This window comes from Equus przewalskii, chromosome 3 (genome assembly GCF_037783145.1).
Source record: "Equus przewalskii isolate Varuska chromosome 3, EquPr2, whole genome shotgun sequence".
In the NCBI taxonomy this organism is placed as follows: domain Eukaryota; kingdom Metazoa; phylum Chordata; class Mammalia; order Perissodactyla; family Equidae; genus Equus; species Equus przewalskii.
Genome location: NC_091833.1, coordinates 76726015 through 76749912, shown reverse-complemented (window position 1 = coordinate 76749912; position 23898 = coordinate 76726015). Strand labels below are relative to the sequence as shown.

Below are 23898 nucleotides of genomic sequence, written 5' to 3'. Positions count from 1 at the left end.
TTTGAGACCTACCAGCATTTTTGACTTTTGAGACGCTTTTAATCATTCTATATTTTCAGAGTTGAAAACAGGAATCCCTGCTTTTCACCTCATTTGTTCTTGAAAAGCACACCAGGACGTAGATTGTATTTTTTCTCATATGTTATAATTGAAAGGTATGTTCTTTATCAAGGCATTAGTGTCAAATCACAGTTATGAATAGTACATTATCAGAGAAAATGTGTAACTCAAAACCCCATAGGCAATTTAAAAAGAAACATTAGGACCCGGCCCCATGCCTGAGTGATTAAAGTTCCCCACGCATTGCTTCAGTGGCCTGGGTTCCGGCCCTACTCCACTCGCCAGCCACATACAAAAAAATAGAGGAGGATTGACACAGTTATTAGCTCAGGGCTAATCTTCCTCAAGCAAAAAAAGAAGAAGAAAGAAGGAAAAATTAGGTGCACATCGAAACTAGACACTATTGTCATCTTACAAACTAGGAAGCTGAGACACAAAGCCATTAAGTAGACATCCTATACCTCCACTCATAGACTTAAGGGGCATAGAGAGGAAATTACCAAAATACTATGTTTTTTATTCAACTTCTTTTGGGAGCTAAGTAAAGTTTTTGCTATAAATTGAATTCTCTGAACCATTCTCTGCAAGTCACTTAGCTAATTTTTAATGGTGTTCTTTTTTCAAGAACAGCTTCAAGTTATTTTTGTTTTTTTTAAAGATTGGCACCTGAGCTAACAACTGTTGCCAGTCTTTTTTTTTTTTCCTACTTTTTTTCCCCAAATCCCCCCAGTTCATAGTTATATATTTTAGTTGTGAGTCCTTCTACTTGTGGCATGTGGGATGCCACCTCAGCATGGCCTGATGAGCGGTGCCATGTCCGCGTCCAGGATCGGAACCAGTGAAACCCTGGGCCCGCCAAGCGGAGTTCGTGAACTTAACCACTCAGCCACGGGGCCAACCCCTCAACTTCTTTTTGTTTTATTCAAATATAGATTTTACAGTAATGAAAAAGGATATGATCAAAAACAATATCTTTTTTATATTTTTATTTCAGGAAAATCCTGAATTTGATTTACATTTTGAAAAAATCTATAAATGGGTTGCCAGCAGCACTGCTGAAAAGAATGCATTTATTTCATGCATTTGGAAATTGAATCAGCGATATCTCCGGAAGAAAATTGATTTTGTCAATGTTAGCTCACAGCTTTTGGAAGGTAAAGTTAAATAAAAATGTATACCTAAAATCAAGTGTATCTATAAGTGACTATACAATTTGACATTATTCAAAGTAGTTGGAACACTGAATTACCTTATATTGTAAAGGAATTTAAAAATAATTTTTCTTACTGCAGGAGTGATGCTTGTTTGCTATAGAAAATTGATACATTAAATTAAATAAAAATCACTTATAACCTTAATCCTCAGAAATATCTACTGTTAACATTTTGTTAAATATTCTTCTAGTCTTTTTCCTATGCATATTTAAATACTTTTTTTAAATAAAGAAGTTTACATTCTGTTTCCTAATGTACTTTTTGATACAAGGTATCATGAACATTTTCTGTTATTATTAAATACTTACCACAACATTATTTTTAATGGCACCATAGTATTCCATTGTATGGATATACTATAATTTATTTAACTAATCATTTATTTTTAATTTTCCAATCTTTGCTTATTTTAAGCCACTCTGAGGTGAATATCCGTGTAGCTGTATTTTTTTGTAGAGTGTATAGTGGTTAAGAACACAACTCTGGAGTCGGACTGCCTCAGTTCACATCCTGGCTTTGTCACTTACTGGCTGCATGACCTTGGGTTCCTTCTGTGTTTCAGTTTTCCTTATCTCAGAAATAGAGGTAATAATAGTATCCACCCTGTAGGATTGTTGTGAGGATTAAATGACTTAGTATATCATGATAAGAACAATGCCAGATATATAGTAAGTAGTCAATAAATATTAGCTATTACCAGGATGAAATCCTTAGACATGAAATTAAATCGGATATTTTTGATCAGTATATCTTCAGGAATGTTACCGTGGATTATTTTGGATTATAAGACAGAAAGTCTACTGTTAATTATTAAAAACATAAAATGAGATTTTATTCTTTTAAAATTTCTTTCAGAAGGACATAAACATTGTAAGAAAATGGTTCTGTATGCCTTGTGGATATGATTTGTGTTGTATTCTTTATCTCAAAGAAAGTAATTGAAAAAACAGCTAGTATGCAGGTGAACAGAGTTGTTGCTCCTCTTTATTAAGAAAAAAACTTAAATTTGTCCTAAATTGTATATTAGAAAGAAAACTTAGATTTCTCCTAAGTTGTATATTAGCGTGTAAAAATAGAAGGTTCTGTCAGGTTGAAACATGTGAAATTGGCAATGTTCAACCATTTTGACCTACAAAAACGTCAGTTCCAGATGTTTCAAATTACTCGTTTACTTAGTCACTTGCCTCTGTCTTTTCTCTATTTTGTTTTACTTACTCCTTTTCTGTTTGGCTCTGGATCTTTCCTTAAATACAGTATTCTTTCTCAGCACTTACTAATTAGTGAACCTGTTACTGGTTTCAGGTTTGGTGCTTAGAACTGGCAGAGGCAAGTCACATCTCTCAGGTCCTGGCTCCTCTCACCAGTGAGCCTGGCCTGGTGTAGAAGCCCTCAGGGCTGTCATCTCACCAACATTAGACCCCAGTGTCTTGGCGATTGAGGATGTTGACAGAATGACCTTTAATAAATTGATGGTACTTCTTCATGCCTTGAAAAGTTGTTTAATTTGTTTTGAGTGGCTGTTTTTTTTTTTACCGTTTCAGAGTTGAACATTCTGATGAGTAAATGCTGTTCTGTTTTCAAATATTATATATTTCCAGAAGTTATTTGTTGCCTGAGATGTATTTTAAACAAATATATTTAATTAAATCAACAATATGAGAAAATACATACCCTACCTGGATCTACTTCATTAAGAAATATTACCAAAATCAATAAGAATAATATTGCTATCTTTTAGAATGAAGTGTCTAGCTTTAAAAAAAGAGCATTTAATTTTTCAGGACCTAAACCAAAACTGTAGACATTTTCAAGTTTATAAACTTTAGCCCTAATTGAGATTGATTTTAAGAATACTGAGAAGATCCTTAAGGATCTCATTTTGCAAATCACTTTCTATAAATCAATAACTGTTGCTTTGGTTTAATAGAATTCAGAGAACAGCTTTATTAATGTCTACAAACTTATTTTAATGTTTTAATAGACTTTGAAATCATAGCAGTTAACTCCCATTAAAAAAAATAATAAATGTCTCTAATCTTTGGGTGATGTTAGAAAACAAATAAGAAATTATCACCATCTACTTTTAAGAGATAAATAATCATCCACATAAATGACTGTTCCTGTGAGTGCTAGCCGTGCAACTTTAGTCGTTTTTATTGGTGGCAGTTGAACATTCATGCTAATAATTGGGGCTTCTCAGCAGAAGGTTTTTAAGGTTTTTGAAAGAGGACTTTGTTAGCAGTTGAAGTAGATGGAGTTTTGGGCCTTTTTTTTTTTCATTCTTGTAACCAGGTGAAAAAGTCTTTGATTTGAATCCTTAAAAGCCAGCTTGAACTGATATCTCGTGTGTTTTTTTAAATTGTTTCAATCTTGTCCTTTCTAACAGTGTTTTATGACTAATCCATCGTGAGGGAGTGTCTGGGTAAAGCTTTGGGGCCTTGAGTGAAAATAACTAGACTAAATGCATGAGTCACAAGTGACCTAAAAATAATCCCCAGGAAGTGATCTGTTTCCCAGTTTTCTCCTCCAAGGACTAGTCAGTGCTGTTTCTTAAAAGATTCAGAGAAAACAAAAAGATAGAAGTATTTTTAGTCACTGTCAGAAAAAGAATAAGAAAAATGAACCCTGGAAACTTAGCTTCTCTGGATTTTTCCACTTTGTGGTTGACTTTGACGTTGTCTTTTAAACCTTAATTTAGCATGAAGTTCAAATAAAATATGGGTAGTATTTAAAAATTTTAAACCTGTATACTTTTCTACCCAGCTAATATTCTTTGCTTACTTTCCTCTGCTTTTTTCATACCTTTTTACTCTCCAGAACTGCCTAAAGTTACAGAAGGTGCGTAACACCTTTTCTTCTTATTCTATTCCTTATATTTTTATTACTTGCCATTGTTATATACTGTTGGTTGCATATTTTATGAAATTGTGTATAGAGACAAATTCATTTCTACAAAATCCATATAGTAATAAAGTTAATGATAGTATTTATTATAGGCTTCCAAAGGACTGTTTCATGTGATAGAAAATTCTTCTGAAGCACTTATGATCATTTAAAATATTTGTTTATTTTAAATATCTGCTTGTGTAAGGAGCAGTACAGAATGATTTGGGCAGTCCCTGCCCCCTGGTGGCTAATAAGCTGTCACACATGGCAGTTTAACATTTCCACAATGAGGTAATGGACTGATTCAAAGGACAAGGAGATGATTCTTCTCTAAAGAGCTTATATCTATGTACTATAATCTGTAATTGCCTGTACCAAAAGTTTTACTCCCCTCCTTTTTTCTCTGGGACATTTTCTAAATCTTCCAAATTATCATTCTGAAAGAGTAAATCATTTGTTACTTTGAAATAGCTATTTTTTGTTCTAGGACAAATTAACGTATGTCAGGTCATACTGAAGGTGAATGTTCATTTTCATACACAATAGTGAATATTTAAAGCATCCAGAGTTTGTGACTTAAATCACGTCCCCTTAAGAAAATCAGTAACTTTACTTAGAGGTTTATTTAGGGGGTAAAAATTATTTTTTTCATTTTGCCTCTCCTAATTTCAAGCTTTCTATAAAATCCCACATGCTAAATGTATTCTCTCAAAAAACTGGACTCAAACATTTATCCAGAAAGCACCTCAGATTTGACCTCTTGGTCCTTTGTTATGAAGCATAAAGACCACTTAAATTTTTGTAATTTCAAACAGCCCTGTTGTTGCTCTTCTTACTATAGAGTTACTGAGAAAGCTTCTATAGCTGATCTTGAGAAATTTTTATCAATGCATGTGAAATTGTTTTAAAACAAATAGAAAATTCAGTTAATATTTTCAGTGCCCAAAATAGATTGTGAATTTTAAATGCATTTTTCATTTCAATTAAAAGTTATTTGGGAAAAAGAACATAGCAAAGACAAAAACAACAAAAGTAATAGAAGAAGAATGTTACCAGGGGAAAAAAAAGGAAAGCAAATTGTTTCTCTGTGTCCTGAATTCATAATCATTGTTTTGTTAGAGCAACCACCACCTCAGGTAGGAAAAAAAAGCTTAGGCTTGTTTCTATGTGTCTTGTTTCTGTTTTTATATTTGTTTTTTAGCTTAGTTATGTTTGGGGAAATTGTGTAAAGCTTCTTGTAACACAAGTCAGCAAATTAGACTGCATGCTTTTTATGTGTTATAATAAACATTGTATTAACACATGCAGTTCTTTATAAAAATAAAGGGGTTTTTTTCATATATTTTGGATCATTCTTTCCTATTTTTCAGCCACTAAGTGTGACCTGTGCTTATAACTGACCTTACCTATAAGTATCGTGTTATTGTCCTTCCTACTTTTTTACTACTTTATTTTTTTTACCATCTTTAAGAATCTGTTCCAAGCGGAGAAAATCAGAGTGTGACAGGCGGTGATGAAGAAGCAGTAGACGAATACCAAGAGTTAAACGCACGAGAAGAGCAAGATATTGAAATAATGATGGAAGGCTGTGAGTGTGCAATCTCTAATGCTGAGGCCTTTGCAGAAAGGTTGTCCAGAGAGCTGCAAGTGCTGGATGGGGTAAGACTCTCTTGTAATCCATAAATGAATGATGTGTAGTAGATTGAGAAGACTGGTGATGTTCAAATTTAACTGCCTCAGCGCTTAAGCCTTCATAGTGTGATTATTGCTGTCTTTCCTTATAAGCACATTACCGGATGCCATCAGTCTTTCGCCATTCTTGTTCAGAAGACAGAAGCATTCCCGTTAGTCAGACCAGTGAAGGCAGTTGTCGGAGGTTCTGGATGTGGGGAGATTCCTGATATGAAGTGGTGGAAGTAAAAATAGCCAACCAGAAACCAACTTGGGCGTTATTTCCTGCCAGCCTCTGAAACACCTCAGAATAGTTCAATGCAAAAGAATACCATTTTTGTGATTTGAAAAAATATATATATGAATCAGAAATAGAGAAATTAAATTGAAATAAGTGAGTCATTTACCCAAAGGGAGCAGAATATTGTGGTAAAAACAGGAGAGCCAGGGAAAAAGATGTTTTATTCCTCTGCTAAACTGTTTTGAAATAGATCTTTTTAATTTGTAAGCACAGTTTCTGAGTCTGTAATCTAAATGCACATCTTTAGAAAGTAAAGAATTAAAAGAAATAACTGAAAGTAACACCACTTACATGAGAAAAATCTAAAACAGGAATATTTGGGTTTTTTTGTTTTGTTTAGATAGGGTAAGCATTTAAGAAAAATCCTCAGAGAATAAGGAATATTTTAAAGGCTTAAAGAATTTTGGTATCTTATACATGAAAGGTACCGAAGTTATGAGATTGAACTCAAGCCCAGGGATTACATGAATAGTCCAAGCTTACGAGTTTACGAAACTCACTGGAAGGAGAGCTTAGAAGAGACTTCAAGACGGTAAAGTGGAAATTGTCCCAGACAGGTTCAAGCCCCAGGTCTGCGCTTAAGAGATGGACTCAGTGGATCTGAGCCCTGCTCACTCGTACAGTTGGGCTGCACTTACAGTTGTGTTATTATGAATAACATATAAAACAATACGTGTGAAATTATAGCATCAGCTGTACAATGATATTCTTCTCCTTCTTTGTTCAAGTTTTTTCCTCCTACCATGTTACCTGCCTTCTTAATGTGGCTTAGTGGTTTATATTTTCTTTTTTAATCAATATTGCATATATGTTCCAAGTCGTCATATTGTTTTGCAGTTTAATTTTCGATCCAGAAGCTTCCATATTTCAGGGAATTCAGAATCACTGATAATTATTTAGAAAACAGGGGTAAAGGGGTGGTGGTTTGTTACTGCTTTGCCTGGAAAAAAGCATAGTTGCAAATGAAAGAAAGGAAAGAAGACAGTGGAAGGAGCTGTCTTATGGTCATGTGCTCGTCTACATCCTATTAATACAAATTGTACTACAGTAAATAAGTTCCACGTATCCTTCGAAGACTGTTATACCACTGCCGCCCTTTAGGCTAAGGTATTACATAGGTGTTTATGCTTCTATTTAGCATTTTACAGAAATGTTAAGAAGTATAGGGGCCGACACCATGGCCCAGTGGTTAAAGTTCCACATGCTCCACTTCAGCTACCTGGGTTCATAGGTGCATATCCCGGGCGCTGGACCTACTCCTCTCATCAATCATGCTGTGGAGGCATCCCACATACAAAATAAAGGAAGATTGGCACAGATGTTAGCTCAGGGCTGATCTTCCTCAAGCAAAAAAAGAGGAAGATTGGCAACAGATGTTAATTCAGAGCAAATCTTCTTCACACACACACAAAAAATGCTAAGAAGTATAAAAAATTCCCATAGCTGGTAGAGTTTGAAGAAATGTTAGAGGTGACATAGTCTAATGCCCCTCAATTTACGGAAATGGGAATTACCATTACTGATGATACTTTGTAGGGCAGAACCTTACTTGTGCAGTCTGTGAAAGTATAAAATACAGAGGATGGTCCCTAACCTTGATAGAGAGACAAAGTATCTTCTTGAAATACTCTGTAAAAGGTGGAATGTAAACATAAAGTGATAAACTAAAGTAGATGTGTCAATGTATGTCAATCTTTGTTACTCTGCTGTCAAAGAGATTTAGCAGTATTTCACCTTTATACTTCTTTTGCACATGTAAATAATATGAAGTGTTATTTTTGTTTTTAACTTTGTAGGCCAACATCCAGTCAATCATGGCCTCTGAAAAGCAAGTGAACATCCTGATGAAGTTGCTTGATGAGGCTCTAAAGGAGGTGGATCAGATTGAATTGAAACTGAGCAGTTATGAGGAAATGCTCCAGAGTGTAAAAGAACAAATGGATCAGATCTCTGAAAGCAACCACCTGATTCATCTTAGTAACACTAATAACGTAAAGCTCCTGTCTGAGATAGAGTTCCTTGTGGTGAGTGTGATTATAAATTACCAACAACAAAAAACAAAAAAATCTAAGAATAATCAATAAAAGCCATTTGTAAATATTTTCTAATTCCTTTGTGAGAGCAAGATTAAAAATAATTCCAAAGGCCTAGTGATAGGATTGAGTAGCATCTTACCTGTAAATTTCCCACAAGTACATATGCAAATTGGATGTTTACGTATATTCCAGAACCACATGGACTTGGCCAAAGGTCATATAAAGGCCCTTCAGGAGGGAGATCTTGCTTCTTCCAGAGGCATCGAAGCCTGCACCAATGCCGCTGATGCCCTTCTGCAGTGCATGAATGTAGCTCTTCGCCCAGGTATGTTCCCTGGAAGTGATAACATCCGACCAAGAATCTGAGACTAAGCCTATAACTTGGAATAAAGCTTTTTACAAGAAATACATGGGACAAGTGGTTTAGAGTTATAGTATTAGCTACTCTGAGAAGTTTCACTTATTTCCAAACGTGTTTCTCTTGGCACTAAGAACTTTTCCATTTCACTTCCGTCTGATTGGCCATCAATGACTCTGTTAATACCATGATTTTTCTTTAGTACCAGCCACAGAATCTAGCACAAAGTAGATGCTTGGGTTAGACCAGAGAGCATGAGGTTTTCCTAGGCCGGTAGGTGCAAAACAAATTTGTATCAGAATCACCTAGAGGACTTGTTAAAACACATATTGCCAAGCCCCACCCCCAGATGCAGTAGGTCTGGGCTGAGGTCCGGGAATCCACATTTCTCACAGTTCCCAGATGATGCTGAGGCAGGACCACACTTTGAGATCTGCTGTGCTATGCTGTTTTTTTCTCTTGCTTACCTTTCTTTTACAAAGATAACAAATAAGCCAATAAAACTTTGGCTTCTTCAAAACTAAAATATGGATACTGTTATAAATGTATTCATTAAAATTGGGGAAATCTCTTTACCCGTTACATCAGTCAAGAAATGTTGTGATTTCAGGCCATGACATGCTTCTGGCCGTGAAAGAGCAGCAGCAGCATTTCAGTGAGCTGCGAGAGCAGTTTGCCCGGAGACTGGCCAATCACCTCAACAATGTTTTTGTTCAACAGGTAATTTTGTTTCATTATTAAAACTGGCATGTTCCTGAAGGTTTTTCTATATATTACCTTAAACTTAAATTCCCACAAAACATTTTAATGTGTTTAATTGGGGTCACAGTATATTCCTTGACACATTTATTTGATTTTAAGATTTTTAAATATGTGCCTATTTGCTCACAGATGTATTTGGAGCCTCAACTACCTCCTTAGGTAGACAGTCTCGTTCCTTTCAGCTGAAACCCTCTGATTCTACACATCATCAAATGATTAAGCTTACTTATTGCATATACCATTTAGACGTTATTTATAAAAATAAGTCCAAACTTGTTAAATGTTTACTATTTGGCCTGTTTTGTTTTTCAACATTTTGAGGTGAGAACCAGGACTTGGTTTAGTGTTTCAAATGTCTCCCTGGCTGTGTGTACTTAGATGAGAAAAATGACTATAGTTCAATTGTAAATTCCAGTTGATTTAATCTTAAATAAACCCTTTGTCTGTATTTTTATATGGAAAAGGATGTTATAATTAAGGTTGTGGCAATAAAATTAATATTAATAATATTGAGTGACTTACAGGGATTTGAAAAGAAGGCATTTTAATATCTGGTGTAATAAATTAGCTTTCTTATATTTTTAAATCTCTTCTTTTAATTAGGATTATGGGGCAAAAAAAATTGAGGGAAATTTTGTTCATCAAGAAATGCTGTCTGAAACATTGGATTCTTATTTTGTTTTCACTTTGCAGAATTCTAAAACAGTTGTATTGACTGTATTTTATTTCCGATTAGTTTACTCAGGCCCTCCTTCAACTCTATAACAGGTCCTACTTTCTTTCGGTGCCTGTGAGTACATCAAATTTGGCTCAAGCTTCTCTGATTCTTTTTTTTTTTTCTATAAAGTTTACTAAACAGCAGCAGAATCTTCGTAGATTATAACTTACTGATTTAAGCTACCTGTTAACCATATTTGTAGCAATTTTTTAACGTCTCATAGCAAAAAGTTTATTTTGGCCAAAAAGGCATTTAATCTCATTCTGCTTGCCTTTCTTCCTTTTATTTTTTCATTCACACACTCACTCACTCCTTCATTTATTTAGAAGTCATTTACCAGGTGATTCAGATGCAGACCAGACATTTACTGGGATAGATGAGAGGCTGAGCCTGCCCTCCAGTAGCTCACAGCCTAGGGAAGGGACATAGACACATATACTCAGGAAGGGTACGGTTTAGGATAGCGATGCCATAGGAGTGTAAAGGAAGAGCACCTAACTAAGCATGCGAGCGGGGCGCTGGGGAAGACTCTCTTAACATTTCACTTGACTTGGAAAGTGCCAAGAAAAAAGTAAACCCAGAAGTCACATAGGAAATACTAATTCACATTTTTCTTACAGTATTATTTCAATAATATCTATTTCTACACAATTGCTTAGTTTTTAAAAATGACACTGCTGACAGTGATGTTATCCACATTTGTAGATGCTATTGAAAATAGCAGTCAGTAAACAATAGTCCCTTCTGCACTCTTAATTGTTTGTTGTCACGTGCATTTATTTGTGATTTTGCTTCTTTGTCTTGTAAACTAATGGCTTGGTTTAAAATGAATGCTTCCAAGTTCTGAAAATCTAATACGTATTGTTACATGTGAGTGATGCATGTTAAAAACCAGAATGTTACAACAACATGGGATGTGCTGAAGAAGGTAGAGGAGGATGTGCACCTTCTATGGATTTTCTGTGTGTTGAATTCAGTGCATCAGGTCACCTAGCAAAAGAGTTGGAAAACGTGGGTATTTCTATTTCTGGCTGTGGGACAAAATACCTGGGAAAATTTGATTACCATATTACGGTACATGTCTTTGTCGATCACCAAATTTTCATTGTGTGACTGTTATGTACTCACTGTCATCCGTATGTAAAAAGAAATGGCTCCCACCCTCAAGATGCTTGTAGTGAGGCGTTCAGACTAATAGACCTGAAGCTCTAAAACAGAATATATTAAATTGCTAATTATATGACTATGTATACATAGTATACATATGTATAAGTGCTAAGGAGGTTTAATCAAAAGTGAGTTTACTGAAGACTTAAGTAGTCAGATATGGCATCACAGATAGGACAAGTCTTGAACAGGCTCCGTGCAATGCAGTTTACAACCGATGTATAGATATTGTAACATTCATAACTACTGTACAGAAGAATCCAGTGGAAATATTCTCTTCATCACACTGTAACAGTAATTTAAGAGCATCAATTCCCAGTCTTTTTAAAACTCACACGTCAATAAAATTAAAAGAAATAAAATTTGGAGACTGTCCAACTCACCAGTTGTTTTTTTTTTTTTACCACATAAAAGCCTTAAAAAAGAAATACTGCCGTCTACTTTTACTATCCTTTTGTTTTTAAAATGACATTTTGGCATTAAAAGAAAAGGAAGAACGTAATTTCAGACTTTTAAATTTAATAATTTAAATTTCCTTTAAATAAGTTAAATTTCATCACTTTACTTCTTGTTGCTGTAGGCCAGTAAAAACATCTTTGCATTTGGAATCACTGACCCAGAGCGTGCTGTCTAGGACACAAGCTTCTTGTTAATACTTCTGCATAGCTATATTTTAAAACTTGAAATGCATTTTTATTTAATATTCACTTCTTACTTTAATACAATATGTGAGCAGTATTTTTAAGAATTGACTAGATTCTTTTGGCTCTTTTAGAGCTTCTTACACACTCAGCTTCCACTGAAATTGCAGACTCTTAGCTATAATTTTTATTTTTTAAGGATTCATGTATCTAGAATGGTATTCAGTTGGGAGAATCAGGCCAGTTACACTAATTAGGATTCTGATATTGAAAAGAGGCAGTCTAATTAAGGCTAATGAAATTGAGGAAATATTTGCATAATGAATATGTCCTTTAAAAAATTCTTTTGGTTGTCTTCTGAAAGATTTGTCTTGAAAAGATAACTTTTCTATACCCTTTTTCCCCCATTTGGTTCTCCGGAGACCTCATGCTGCTGTGCTCTGCCCTTAGCAACATGCTGAGACTGATTATGGGCTGAACTAAAAGTACAACCAGGAAAAAACTGAAGTTGTGGGGGTTTTTTGCTATATGAATAAGTTTGGAAATTTTTGTTTCAACATATATTTATAGAAATGTTACGTAGTAAAACAAAACCTGTGTAATAGACCACCAATATTCAGTTCATTTCACAAAAATTCTTTCCTTAAGCACGTCACAAGTTTCTAAACATAGGTTGATATCTGTGGTTAAAAGTTTAGAAAGAATTATGATTATTTAAGATCAGTTTTTGTGATGTTTGAGGGAACTTTGCTCAGATTTTCTTTTTTCTCTAAGAAAACAAAAATAAACATGCCATAACATAGAAAAAAAGAGTTGCCAAATCCTGAAAATGTACTCAGTGTTTGACGTGAATGTGTCATTTCTGTTAGACAATCAGTACAGCACAGTGGTTAAGAGTGCATGCTGAACCAAACTTCCTGGATTCGAAATCCTGACTCTGCTACCTTCTGGCTGGGTGACCTTGGGCAAGTTAATTAACCTCTCTGTGCCACCTTAGTTGCCTTATCTAAATAAGGGAGTAATAAAAATATGTACCTCATAGGGTTGTTATGAACGTTAATGTGTTATTATATCTTCAACATTTTTTTTAAGCTTTTATTTTTTTCGTTTTTCTCCCCAAAGCCCAAATACAACAATATACAAATACAGTTGTATATTCTAGTTGTGGATCCTTCTAGTTGTGGCATGTGGGACACCGCCTCAGCATGGCTTGATGAGCAGTGCTAGGTGCACGCCCAGATCCAAACCAGTGAAGCCCTAGGCCGCCGAAGCAGAGCACGCGGACTTAACCACTCGGCCACGAGGCCGACCCCTAACATACTATTTTTAAATTATGTTAATAATAGAATTTTGCTATTTTTGCAAATGAGGGGGAAAATACTTTTCAAGGTTACTGTGAAGATTAGAATTTGTATAGATATAAAGTACCTAGCATGGTAGTAGGCATTCAATAAATTGTGTTATCATTACTAACTTATGATTATTTATACTAAGAAACTTTAAATGGTCAATTAAAAAATATAAAGAATAAAATTCTTTCCACATTAGAGTTCTAGATGTAATAGTTACCTATATTATTGATTGAATCAATTTAAATATTAAAATTTTCTATTTTCTGTAATTATTTTGGAACCATTTTCTCTAAAATTAAATCTTTTTGTTAAGATTAGTAACATTTACTCTGTCTTAATGGTAATGGTTTGAGGGTATTGTAAACTTTAAAAACTGTAAAATCTTCTACAAATGTTAATAATTAATTCTTCAATTTTTAGGAGAAGAGAGGGTTTTAATTGAAGCGCTTTCATGGCACTAAATTAAATAAGATAACATATAATGACCTGAGTAAAAACAGTGGTAGAAAAACATAAATGATAATTTTGAGTCTTGAATCACTGAGAAAAATGAATGAGGAAGATTGTCTTGGATAATGAAAAGATATCTAACATCGTTATCAATGAAGACAGAATATTTGAAAATCATTTATAAGCTGTAACAAGTCTGTCAAATATTCTTCCCCTTTAATCATTATAACTAATTAAGGCAACTGTAATGTCTATCTATGATTAGTATCTAATACCTGCAATTTAATGGAATCCTGATCATCCTTCTGATGTAACCATTAGAAGACATTCCTGTATGTAACGTTCGTATTAACGTTTGGCAACTATAATAAGATAGAGCATAGTCCAGTGGTAATACCTGTGTGTTTTACTTAATATTACTAATTTTGTTCATATTTATTGTTAGTCTTTACTTCATAGAAAGCACGTAGGTGCCCAGGCATTCCAAATATACCGAATAGTTCCATTTTTCAACACTGTGACCCTTAGTCCTCGCTGATTCTGTTGGGAGATGTGATTGTTTTATATTCAATCAGCCATCTAAAAAAGAGCATTCACACAGATGCTCCCATATCCAAAACTTTTGGGGTCAGCTGTGTTTTTAGAATTTTTCAGATTTAGAGAAGTAATGTAATGCATATACTGTATATTATGTAACCACTTCTGCAGGGTCTGGAGCAGGGCCCTGTAATCAAGCACAGAATGTTTCTATAGCAAAAAATGTGAATAGTCACTCTAAACACTACAAATAGCCTCATGTCAGTCTAGGTCAAGTTTTGCCATCAAAATAGTTTTGGCCCCAAACTTAAACTGAGTTTTCAGACCTTTTGGATTTTAGAATTGTAGAAAGGGATTGTGGACCTATATACATAATATACCTTGTATATAATGACTATGATAGCTGTAAATTTCTGTTGCCTCTGGTTCTTGTTATTTTGAATTGGCCAGTCTAGTTTTCTGATACTTTTCTGCTTTCGTCATTTCCCAAGTTAACCTAAGTAGGTATCAGTAAGGTTAATCTTAGAAGTATATTGTTCTACGTATTTTTATATGTAATTTCTATATAATGGGTTCTTATTTTTCTTTTTGTTTCCATTTTAAATTAGGGATATACTTTTACAAGAAGAAAATTTTCCAATAGACTGACTTGAAAACTTTAACAAAGAAGGGATTCAGATAATAATGGTTTTAGTATTTGGTGTGCCTTATACTTGCATCTTTCTTACTCCATAGGTACTTCTCAATTACTAGAGAACTCTTTATCCCTAGGCCAGGAATTTTTCTTTCTGAATACTTTGTGTTTAAAAGAAATTGTTTAAAAAATCCATAACCACTAAATTCTTAGTTTGTGTATATAGTAAAGCATATAAATTAGATAGAAGAAAGAAATCTCTTTTAAATTACAAAAATTTAAATTCTTTAAATTCAAGATGTTTATAAGCTAATGTATATCAACTAGTATAATACACATTTAATTACCTTTAGTTAACTTTACCAGGAAATGAGTTAACCGACTCCATAACTCCAACAGTCTGTGTCATTTTAATAGAGTTTTCACAACATGCTAACAAATAACTTCTGACCATCTAGGCAAATCAGATTGAGTCAGAATGACTTCAAATGAATCTTTTTTTTTTTTTTTTTTTTTGCCCTTTCCTATTCTTGGGAACTTACATTTTCAAGGGGATTCTATTCCTTTAATCAACTCCCCATCTCTTAGTCTCTGGCTTTGAGTTCCATGACAAGTGTTGACCAAATACCAGAGGAGGAGAGCTAGATTGGTTCAAAAAAGGCTTGGGAAGATTTTTATTTTTGTTTATTTTTTAGATAGCAGTAACTAGTAGGCAGTTACAATTTCTAAGTCTGGTTAAAATGATTTTGTTTGACATGTTTTTAAAAGAAAACAGAAGTGGGACTCATGTGATTAAGATTTCAATTCTAGCTTTCATCCTGTGTGACCTGAGCAAATCACTTAACCCTTTGAGTTTTGATTTCTTCTTCTAGGAAATAAGGTTATTGGATTAGATGATCTACCAGGTCTATATTTTCAAAACAGAAGTCAGGATACATCATCTGTCTAAGGCTGTTTGATAATCTGTTAATTTTCTTATATAAAAGTCTTGTCAAGGTTTGAAAATAAAATCATATAGTTATTTAGTTAACAAATATGGAAAAATTAAAATTACATTATTATTAGAGGTTATCTTGGAAAACCTAGGATATAGTATTCATAGTCCTTCCTAGTTCTAAAATTTTATATCCTATATATTTTTATCTGTTGTTTTAAATATTATAGACTCTAATGAAAATACCATAGATGTAGATAATTTGTTTTGAATGACTTCCCTGTTTGGTGTATTTCTTAATACAGTTTGTATCAAGAAGTTTATTTGCTTACTAAATTGTAAAATGATATGGTATGGGAGAGACAAGCTTGATTAAAACATTCATTCTCCTTTAGAAGATGAAATGAGTATTGATTTATCAGAGTGCCATTCTGGCGTGTTTATGATTATTTTATGGTGATGGTGTTCAGTTGATATACACAGGATGAGAAAAGAAGACAAGTAAGTACTTGGTTTTTATTTTTCTTTGTTCTCTTGGTTTTGCTTGGCCAATTTGGTGATTGTTCAGAATTTTCAATTACAACAATGTTTCTTTATACTGTCAGTGATATTTATTTATTTATTTATTTGCTCACTCCAGGGTCATGATCAGAGTTCAACTCTTGCTCAGCACTCCGTTGAACTGACTTTACCCAATCATCATCCATTTCATAGAGACTTGCTCCGATATGCCAAGCTGATGGAGTGGCTGAAGAGTACAGATTATGGGAAATATGAGGGACTAACAAAGGTACGACTTTAACAATTACTCACTGAGTATAGAGCATAATCTTTTAGAATCAAGAGGTCATGAATTCAGTTCCCCAAGTGACATTTGAAATACTGTAGTGCATTCTTAGCAAAGCAGAAAATAATTGAATTTCTGAGTGCCCATTAACCAGGGGGAACACTTATTTTATTTACTTGGATAAAGAAGAGCTAAATTTTGTACTTCAGTTTAATATAGTATTAGGCCATATTGTAGCCTGAAGCATCATTCAATTTGGTTAAATGCTATAATTATTTCCTAAGTTTCTTTGTGTACAATATAGAAACTAGGGAGTATGAAGATGTGAATGAGGCATTTCCCCCCTAAGAATCTGTAATCTGTTGTGTTAAGCAAGTGCAAAGTGCCTCTTTATTAAGCAAGCATTCCACTATTCCAGGCATACGGGCCCTAACACACAAGTGTATACTTCTAAAGAGCTTTGAGTGTGACTGGGAAGGACAATTATGCTTAAAACAATCGGCAAAAAATTAAATACTAAACTAAACTGGAAATTAGTTTAAATGTATAGCAGTTTAGAGAAGGGAAATCTATGTCTTGAAGCCATGGGGGGAAACTTCATGGAAGATAGCGGACTTGAATTGAGTTTTAACTGATGAGTGGGATTAGATAAGCCAGAAATCAGAGGAAGAGCATTCCAGGGTGAGGAGCAGGAGGTACAGATAAAGGTGGGAAAATATGCGCTTTTCCCAGGGCAGTGAGGAGGCAAGCCTGACGGAAGCAGAAATTTCATGTTCTGGAGCAGTAAGAAATTAGGTTGATAAAGATGAGCCGTGAGACCTAACAGCATTCCTCACACATGGGAAAAGACTAGAAGGGGGAAATTAACTAAGAACTTAATGTAGTAATTCAGGTTTGAAATGAAATCTTCAACCAGGAAGATAGTGGTAGGAATAGAGAATATAAACCAAAAAGGAGACTCCAAAGACAGAAGAGACAGGATGATCCAGACTTGCTTGGCTCAGAGATGAGAAGAACAGGGGTGAATATACCACTGACTGCATATCATCAGTTGGGAAAGATGAGAGTCATTCATTCACATATTCATGCAGCAAATGGATTGAGCACCTGTTTTGTACTAACACTGTTGTAAGCACTAGAGATACAGCACTCAAATGGGCAAACACTTGCCTTCTCAGAGTGCACATTCTGAGAAAGACTGACAAAAAAGTCAGTTATATGTTAGAAAGTGCGGTTGAGGGCTCTGGAGAAAATAAAACAGAGACTTCCAGGACTGGGGGAAGGTTACAGTTTCAAATAGGATGGTCAGAGAAGGCGATATTGGAGCACAGATTTTAGAAGTAAGCAGGGGTGAGCAGTGGGAGTTGCTGGGGGAAAGCTTTCCCGGCACGGTGCAAGTGCCCTTAAGGCAGGAGCAAGCCTGCTGTGCTGGAGGAGCAGTGAGGGGCCAGCGTGCTTGGAGCACAGCGAGCCAGGGACAGAACGTTAGAGGGGCAGCTGGGAAAGGTAAGGAGGGGTGGGACAGGGCAGATCTGGAAGGAACTGTGCATCATTGTAAGGATTTGGCTTTTATGGTGAGAGAGATGAGGGAAAGAGTCTTGATGGGCTTTGAGCAGTGGAATGACATGATCTGACTTTGATGTAATAAATGGTCATTTTAGCAGGAAGCCATGGGTACAGTACTTATCTGGCATTTATGCTGTGACCTTTCGTATTGGAATTGACCTTGTCACTTAGGGAACTAAAGAATTGATTCCTAACTCAAATATATAAGTAGCTATGTTTATACATTACATATAAGAGTAGTTTACTTAAAATTCTGAAATACCCTGAGAAATATTTAAAATCTTTAATTTATAAGTTTTTATGAATTTGGAGTTTAAAAAATCCAAGTCATACATAAGCTATTTTAATAATTAGTAATAATTAAATTATGTGGACAATATGACTTAAAAGATTTTCTTGAATTGGAAAGAGTGCTGTGTTTGTCTCTATAGCGTGAGAAGATTGGGATTGTTAATGTAAAGGCTCTTCTTCTCCACTGTGAGACCAACAATTTCCTAACAGAGAATCTAGATAGCAAAATCATCTTATTTTTTGCTAGCAAAAATTTTTCCTAGTTTTTGCCTAATTTTATTCAGAAAGTGATATTCTCTTTCAGAGTGTTTTGTAAATGTTGACTGTTCTCTATCAGGGAATTAATGTTTATACATGACCGCTTTTATCTTTATGCTTACTGAAATAATTCTTACAACTCCTCTCCAGTGTCTCAGGTTCAGTGTGATGATAAGAAAAAGGCAGGCCATACCTTTCTATCAATGCATTGATAGCAATGTATTTGGCAGTAGGACATTCTCATGTATCAGTCTTCATGTATTTTTCTCTTCAAAGTGCCTTTGCCCATTTAAAGTAAAATTTGGCTCCCTCTACTTCTAAACTAAGATCATAAGAAAGGGGACATAAACTGTGGTAAAATAAACAATATTTTTAATTACAATTTTAAAAATCCTTTTCAAAGGGAATGTAAATATCCTAAGGTGTTTGTATATGTCTTATCTGGCTAGCTATTTTAGATAAGATTATTTTTGTTCTCAGAATTAGTCTTTTAAGTGTTAATGCAACTCTACTGTTGTGTTATATTTTGTTTTGTTTTGTTTTCATTCAACAGAATTCTGATTTGGAGATATCTTAAGGAAAAATATGTACATTACTGGAATTCTTTGCCTTTTGAAGTTTTAGGAGGATTAATATTTTGAATAATTAAAACATTATTATATCTCCTTAAGAGTTTTGTGCCAACAAGTGCTTTGTCCCCTAGTGAATATTCAAATAAGTAATCAATAAGCTTTTTGCCTAATTGTGTTCTCAGTGAGTATGATTGCCCTATCTTTCTATATAATGCAGTATTCATGAGTGTAATTTAAAGTGAAGATACAAGACTATAGCCAACATAGCAATGATTTATGAATCGTTATCTGTTCATAGTCTATTTCTGATTGACAATGTTAATGAGCTTTTTAAAATGAAATTGACTTATTTCCCAGGAATGTTACTTGATCCTGTGGTTTGAACTTTTGACAAACTATGTACTTTTTACCTCATAATCTGATTTGGTTGCTGAAGTGTTGTCAAAAGCAGGAATTTTATTAAAAAGGAAGAAGAAAGAAAGGAATGAAAGAAGAAAAGAAGGAAACAAACAAACCAGTGTTTCTTTACTAAGAAATAATAATTAAATCCAGATGCTGTTTGCACTCAATTGGGTGTACACATCTCACACTTTTTGGGCAGGAATAGGAAAAGTGTGTTTCAAATTCTTTAGGGATAAGATACGCTAGGCAATGCCCCAGCTGCTCTTATGGCTGAATCTAGGGAAAGCCCTGGTTTTTGGTCTACATAATTAGAGCCTATGGAAAATAGAGGTGCCTTGGTCATGTAATGAGCTCAGCTGTCTAGATTCCCTCCTCCCCAGGACTATCACCCATATCTGTGGCTCTGGGTTATGCACGTAGGGCTATTAATAATAGAGATGATCCATCAGTGCTTGGGTGGCAAATGAGCTTTCCTCTCCTGATAACCTTCTGAGATGGACAGTCAGTCTTGAAGATTATTCAGGCATTTTCTCTTAACCTCAGTTATACATTTGTGGAATTACCTTTTTGTGTAAAGAAAACGTAAAACATGGAGATCTCCATAAGACTCTACAGTCAGCACAAAATAGAGTTGAAAAGACTGCCTGAGATAATATTTAAACTTATGATAGTTAAATTTCAAGTTAGTTGCTGTATACAAAGTGCTAAAAGGAACACATGTTCAGAGAGAGACATCTTTCAGAATCTGGTAAATGAATGAACTGATAGTCACACCTGCCTGTGACCTTTCCCACAGTTCTGTTGAATACCTGGAGAAAAGGTATCCAGTCATTTGACTTGCTTTCGAAAAGGGGGTGATTTTCAATAGTCTGCTCAAGTCGCTGTTTTCTAGATACCAAAATAGCTGTTTTGAAACTGTTTAAATTCCTTGGGTAGTAATGTGCACTTTAAACAATTTGGGTATTGGAATGCCATCTGTTGTATTGAGTGATTTGAGTAGAAACCACTGATGAAGATTTTACAAATTGTGTGAAACTAATTTGCCATTTGTCAATCATTTACTGATTTGCAATGATCAATATTTTTATGAGAATTTAAACTTGAAAAAAAATGAGACATTGAAAAAGTAAGAGCACAATGAAATAGAAATTAATTTTAGGGTATATTTTAATTTATATTTGCTTTTAAAGTTATACAAAGATGACAGGCAAGAATTACCCGTTTGACTATCTTTTCTTATGGAGACTATCTGGGAAATGTACATGACCTGCAAATTGAAAAAAGTAGGATCCATATTATGTTTCATTCAAATAGTATTTTTTAAGGATCTGTCTATAAAATATCTAAGAAAATCAGTGATGAACTATTAATCAATTTACAAATATTTATATAATATATACCTTTTGAAGGGTGCACCTGATATTTAAAGCAAGGTAATAAACCTGTTCCAAAACTGGATATATTAACTTGAAGTAATAAAGGAAGTTGAAACTTAGATTCCATGATAAATTTAAAAGAATAGCTAGGTATAATTTTTCTGCTTTGGATTTATTTAAATTTAGTCAAACTCTGTATATGGCATTTAACTTAGGACTTGGAAAAATATATGGCCTCTCACTGTTGGAAGAATCCTTCCTCAGGGTATAATATATTTTTATGTGATGATAAACAGATACAATGAAAAGTGAGTTTGTATGCTAAATAATACATGTTTTCATTTGAGCTAGAATAAATTAAATTGGTTTCTTAAAAATCATTTAATTATGAAAACTAGAATATACTAATTAAATTCTTATTGAAAATAACATATTTGGTTGTAATGTCCCAAGACAACACGGTACAGTGAAACTAAATGTACTCCTTCGTTGCCATTGACACTGTCTATTGGTATAATCATTTTTAAAGGAACATGGCAGCAAGGAGAAAGAGTCACAAAACTTCCCATACTCTTTGGCCCTGTAATTCCATCCTTCGAAAATTATTCCAAGGAAACAATTCATATTATAGTAAAATATTGAAACCATTTAAGTAGTCTATGTTAGGAGATCGGTTTACTAAATTGTGGTACATCAACAAAGCGTAATACTGTGTAGTCATTAAAGTATGAGATTGGAACATGTGATTGCTCCAACTCAGTATCCTATACAATATGATTGCAACTGTATTTAAAATATGTGAAAGATAATATGTAAAAATGAAAATATAAATGTGATTGTGTTTAACTTCATATTTTTGTAAATTTAATGTTATGATACCTGTTCAATTTTTTTTTTTAAAGACAGAAAATAGCCTCTGAAATGCATCAGAACTTTAGACCACAAAATTTAAAACAAGCATGAAGGATTTGGGGGGATTAAAAAGTGGAAATTGCTGTATTTGTTTCATTAATAAGAAGTACGTGTTACTTTTATTTTAAGAATTACATGGATTATTTATCACGACTGTATGAGAGAGAAATTAAAGATTTCTTTGAAGTTGCAAAGATCAAGATGACTGGCACAACTAAAGAAAGCAAGAAGTTTGGTAAGCTTAGGCACTCAGTTCATTGTTTTCTATTCTATTAAAAATGGTTTTATTTATGACAAATATTTCTGAGACTTTTTAAGCAAGGTGGAAGAAGATACAGTAGAAGTAATGAAAGAGTAAGTCTAATGCATTGGTCTGATTTATAGGTATTTCATAGAACAAATATATCTGTAAATACGTTTTTTACTAATTAAAATTCTGCAGTATGTGCATCTGACATCAATTGTGTATTCATCCTATGGTTAAAAGTATATATTCAAAGGAAAATCAGTTGGCCAGAAAATGAAGTGGAGTCTGGTAGAGAAAGTATTAGACCAAGAGACACGGGTTGAGAGTTGAGTTTCTGACTTCCTAAAAGACCTTTTATAGCAGCTGGGGGCGAGTCACTGATCTCTTAAGTGTTGGTCTCCGCAGGGAAATGAAAGTGATTCCCGGCTTCTTACTTCTCACTGGCTATATTGAATCAAAAAGAAAGCTTAAAAGTGTTTTCTCCCCTGCCAAGGGGCTATAAAAATGTCAGCAAAATTTCTCCTGTGATTATACCTTATTTTTCCAAAAAGATATTTTTGAAATGTGTTTTTTGTTGCTTCTAAATATGTTAAATGGACCAAAACATGATTTTAAAGGATAACCAGTGAAAGTATCAAGTCACGAGGAAGCTGATTTGCCGAGGCCACATTCTGCTCTTGCATGTACCCATCTCTGGAGTTCCCTTTGGATGGAGTTCTGTGCCTATTCAAGTCAAAACCTGGCCTTAAATGGCTACAGTGTGTACTCCTCAGTGTGTCTGCATAGCTCCCCTTTAGAATAATGAGTGTAGCATTTGCTGGTTGAAAGGAGCCTATGCCCTAAGCAGCTTGGGTAATCGGGAAACAGGATTGAAATTGATCGCACATTTTTCCATTCTTTTCTTTAGGACAGAGAAGACTGTCTTTAGTAGGTAATTATTAGTAATTCACTGGTTTGGTTTTTTTCAATACAACACTAATATATTGATTATACTAGTCCAGACTTTTGAAATGGCTTGAATCTGTGTACAAGTATGTCACATTTAGGTAAAGATACTGACAAGAATCTTAGGACAATAGGCTTTTGGAAACAGAAATGCTAACTCATCCTAAAGGTTAATTGTTCTTAAACAGCAGTGTGTTTATATCCTTGTTAGTGTTTCACTGTGGATATGTTATGCTTTTATTTTAGTAAACAGCATATTATTAATGCAGTTCCATGTTTAATGTTTTCATTTAGTATATTTGTCACCACTTGTGAGTGAACCATTTTATTTTGAGAGAACTCTTCTCCAGTATATGAAAACTGGAGGTAAAAGGGAAATCTTTCTAAAAATATCTCCTCAGCAGGTCATTAATCCCGGTATCAAAATAGTTTATCAAGCCTAAGATTCACATTGAGATAAATGACATAATAAAAATATAGTTTAAATCAAGTACAATAGTATCTTGTTAATGGTATCACTGCATTAACCTGAAACCTAAATTTTTTCTTTTCTTACCCCTTGAGAAATTCTTAAAGTATCTTGTTAAAAATATTCTTAAATTAACATAATACAAGTTTAGAAGGCACTGTTATAGTTTTAAAACAGTGGTAAAATTACATCTCTTCTGTGTATCTATTAAATAATTAAGGAATAGGAGAGTAATTTGTGACAGTTGATGGCGCCAGAAAATTAGTTTCAGTTATTTTGATATCATCAACTACTACAAGAGGAGAAAAACTAAAAAACAGAATTCAGAGGATAAAAATGGTTTGGTTCATCT

At 34.1% G+C, this 23898-nt stretch overlaps 1 protein-coding gene across 23 annotated transcripts in view; it reads left to right on the top strand.

The window, feature by feature from the left end:
• The window catches only part of EXOC1 (exocyst complex component 1), a 54104-nt gene that overhangs the window by 12139 nt on the left and 18067 nt on the right, over positions 1 to 23898 (top strand). For 4 of the 23 annotated variants that reach the window (XM_070614843.1, XM_070614836.1, XM_070614844.1 and 1 more), the window contains exons 4-12: positions 1055 to 1214; positions 4092 to 4112; positions 5632 to 5819; positions 7929 to 8156; positions 8361 to 8493; positions 9137 to 9246; positions 10025 to 10078; positions 16362 to 16511; positions 22015 to 22120. In XM_070614843.1, the coding sequence (XP_070470944.1) occupies positions 1055 to 1214; positions 4092 to 4112; positions 5632 to 5819; positions 7929 to 8156; positions 8361 to 8493; positions 9137 to 9246; positions 10025 to 10078; positions 16362 to 16511; positions 22015 to 22120 (1150 nt within the window). Of the gene's footprint in view, positions 1 to 1054; positions 1215 to 4091; positions 4113 to 5631; positions 5820 to 7928; positions 8157 to 8360; positions 8494 to 9136; positions 9247 to 10024; positions 10079 to 16361; positions 16512 to 22014; positions 22121 to 23039; positions 23064 to 23898 lie in introns of all 23 variants that reach the window. The other 19 variants (XM_070614848.1, XM_070614838.1, XM_070614849.1 and 16 more) reach the window with 7 other exon arrangements.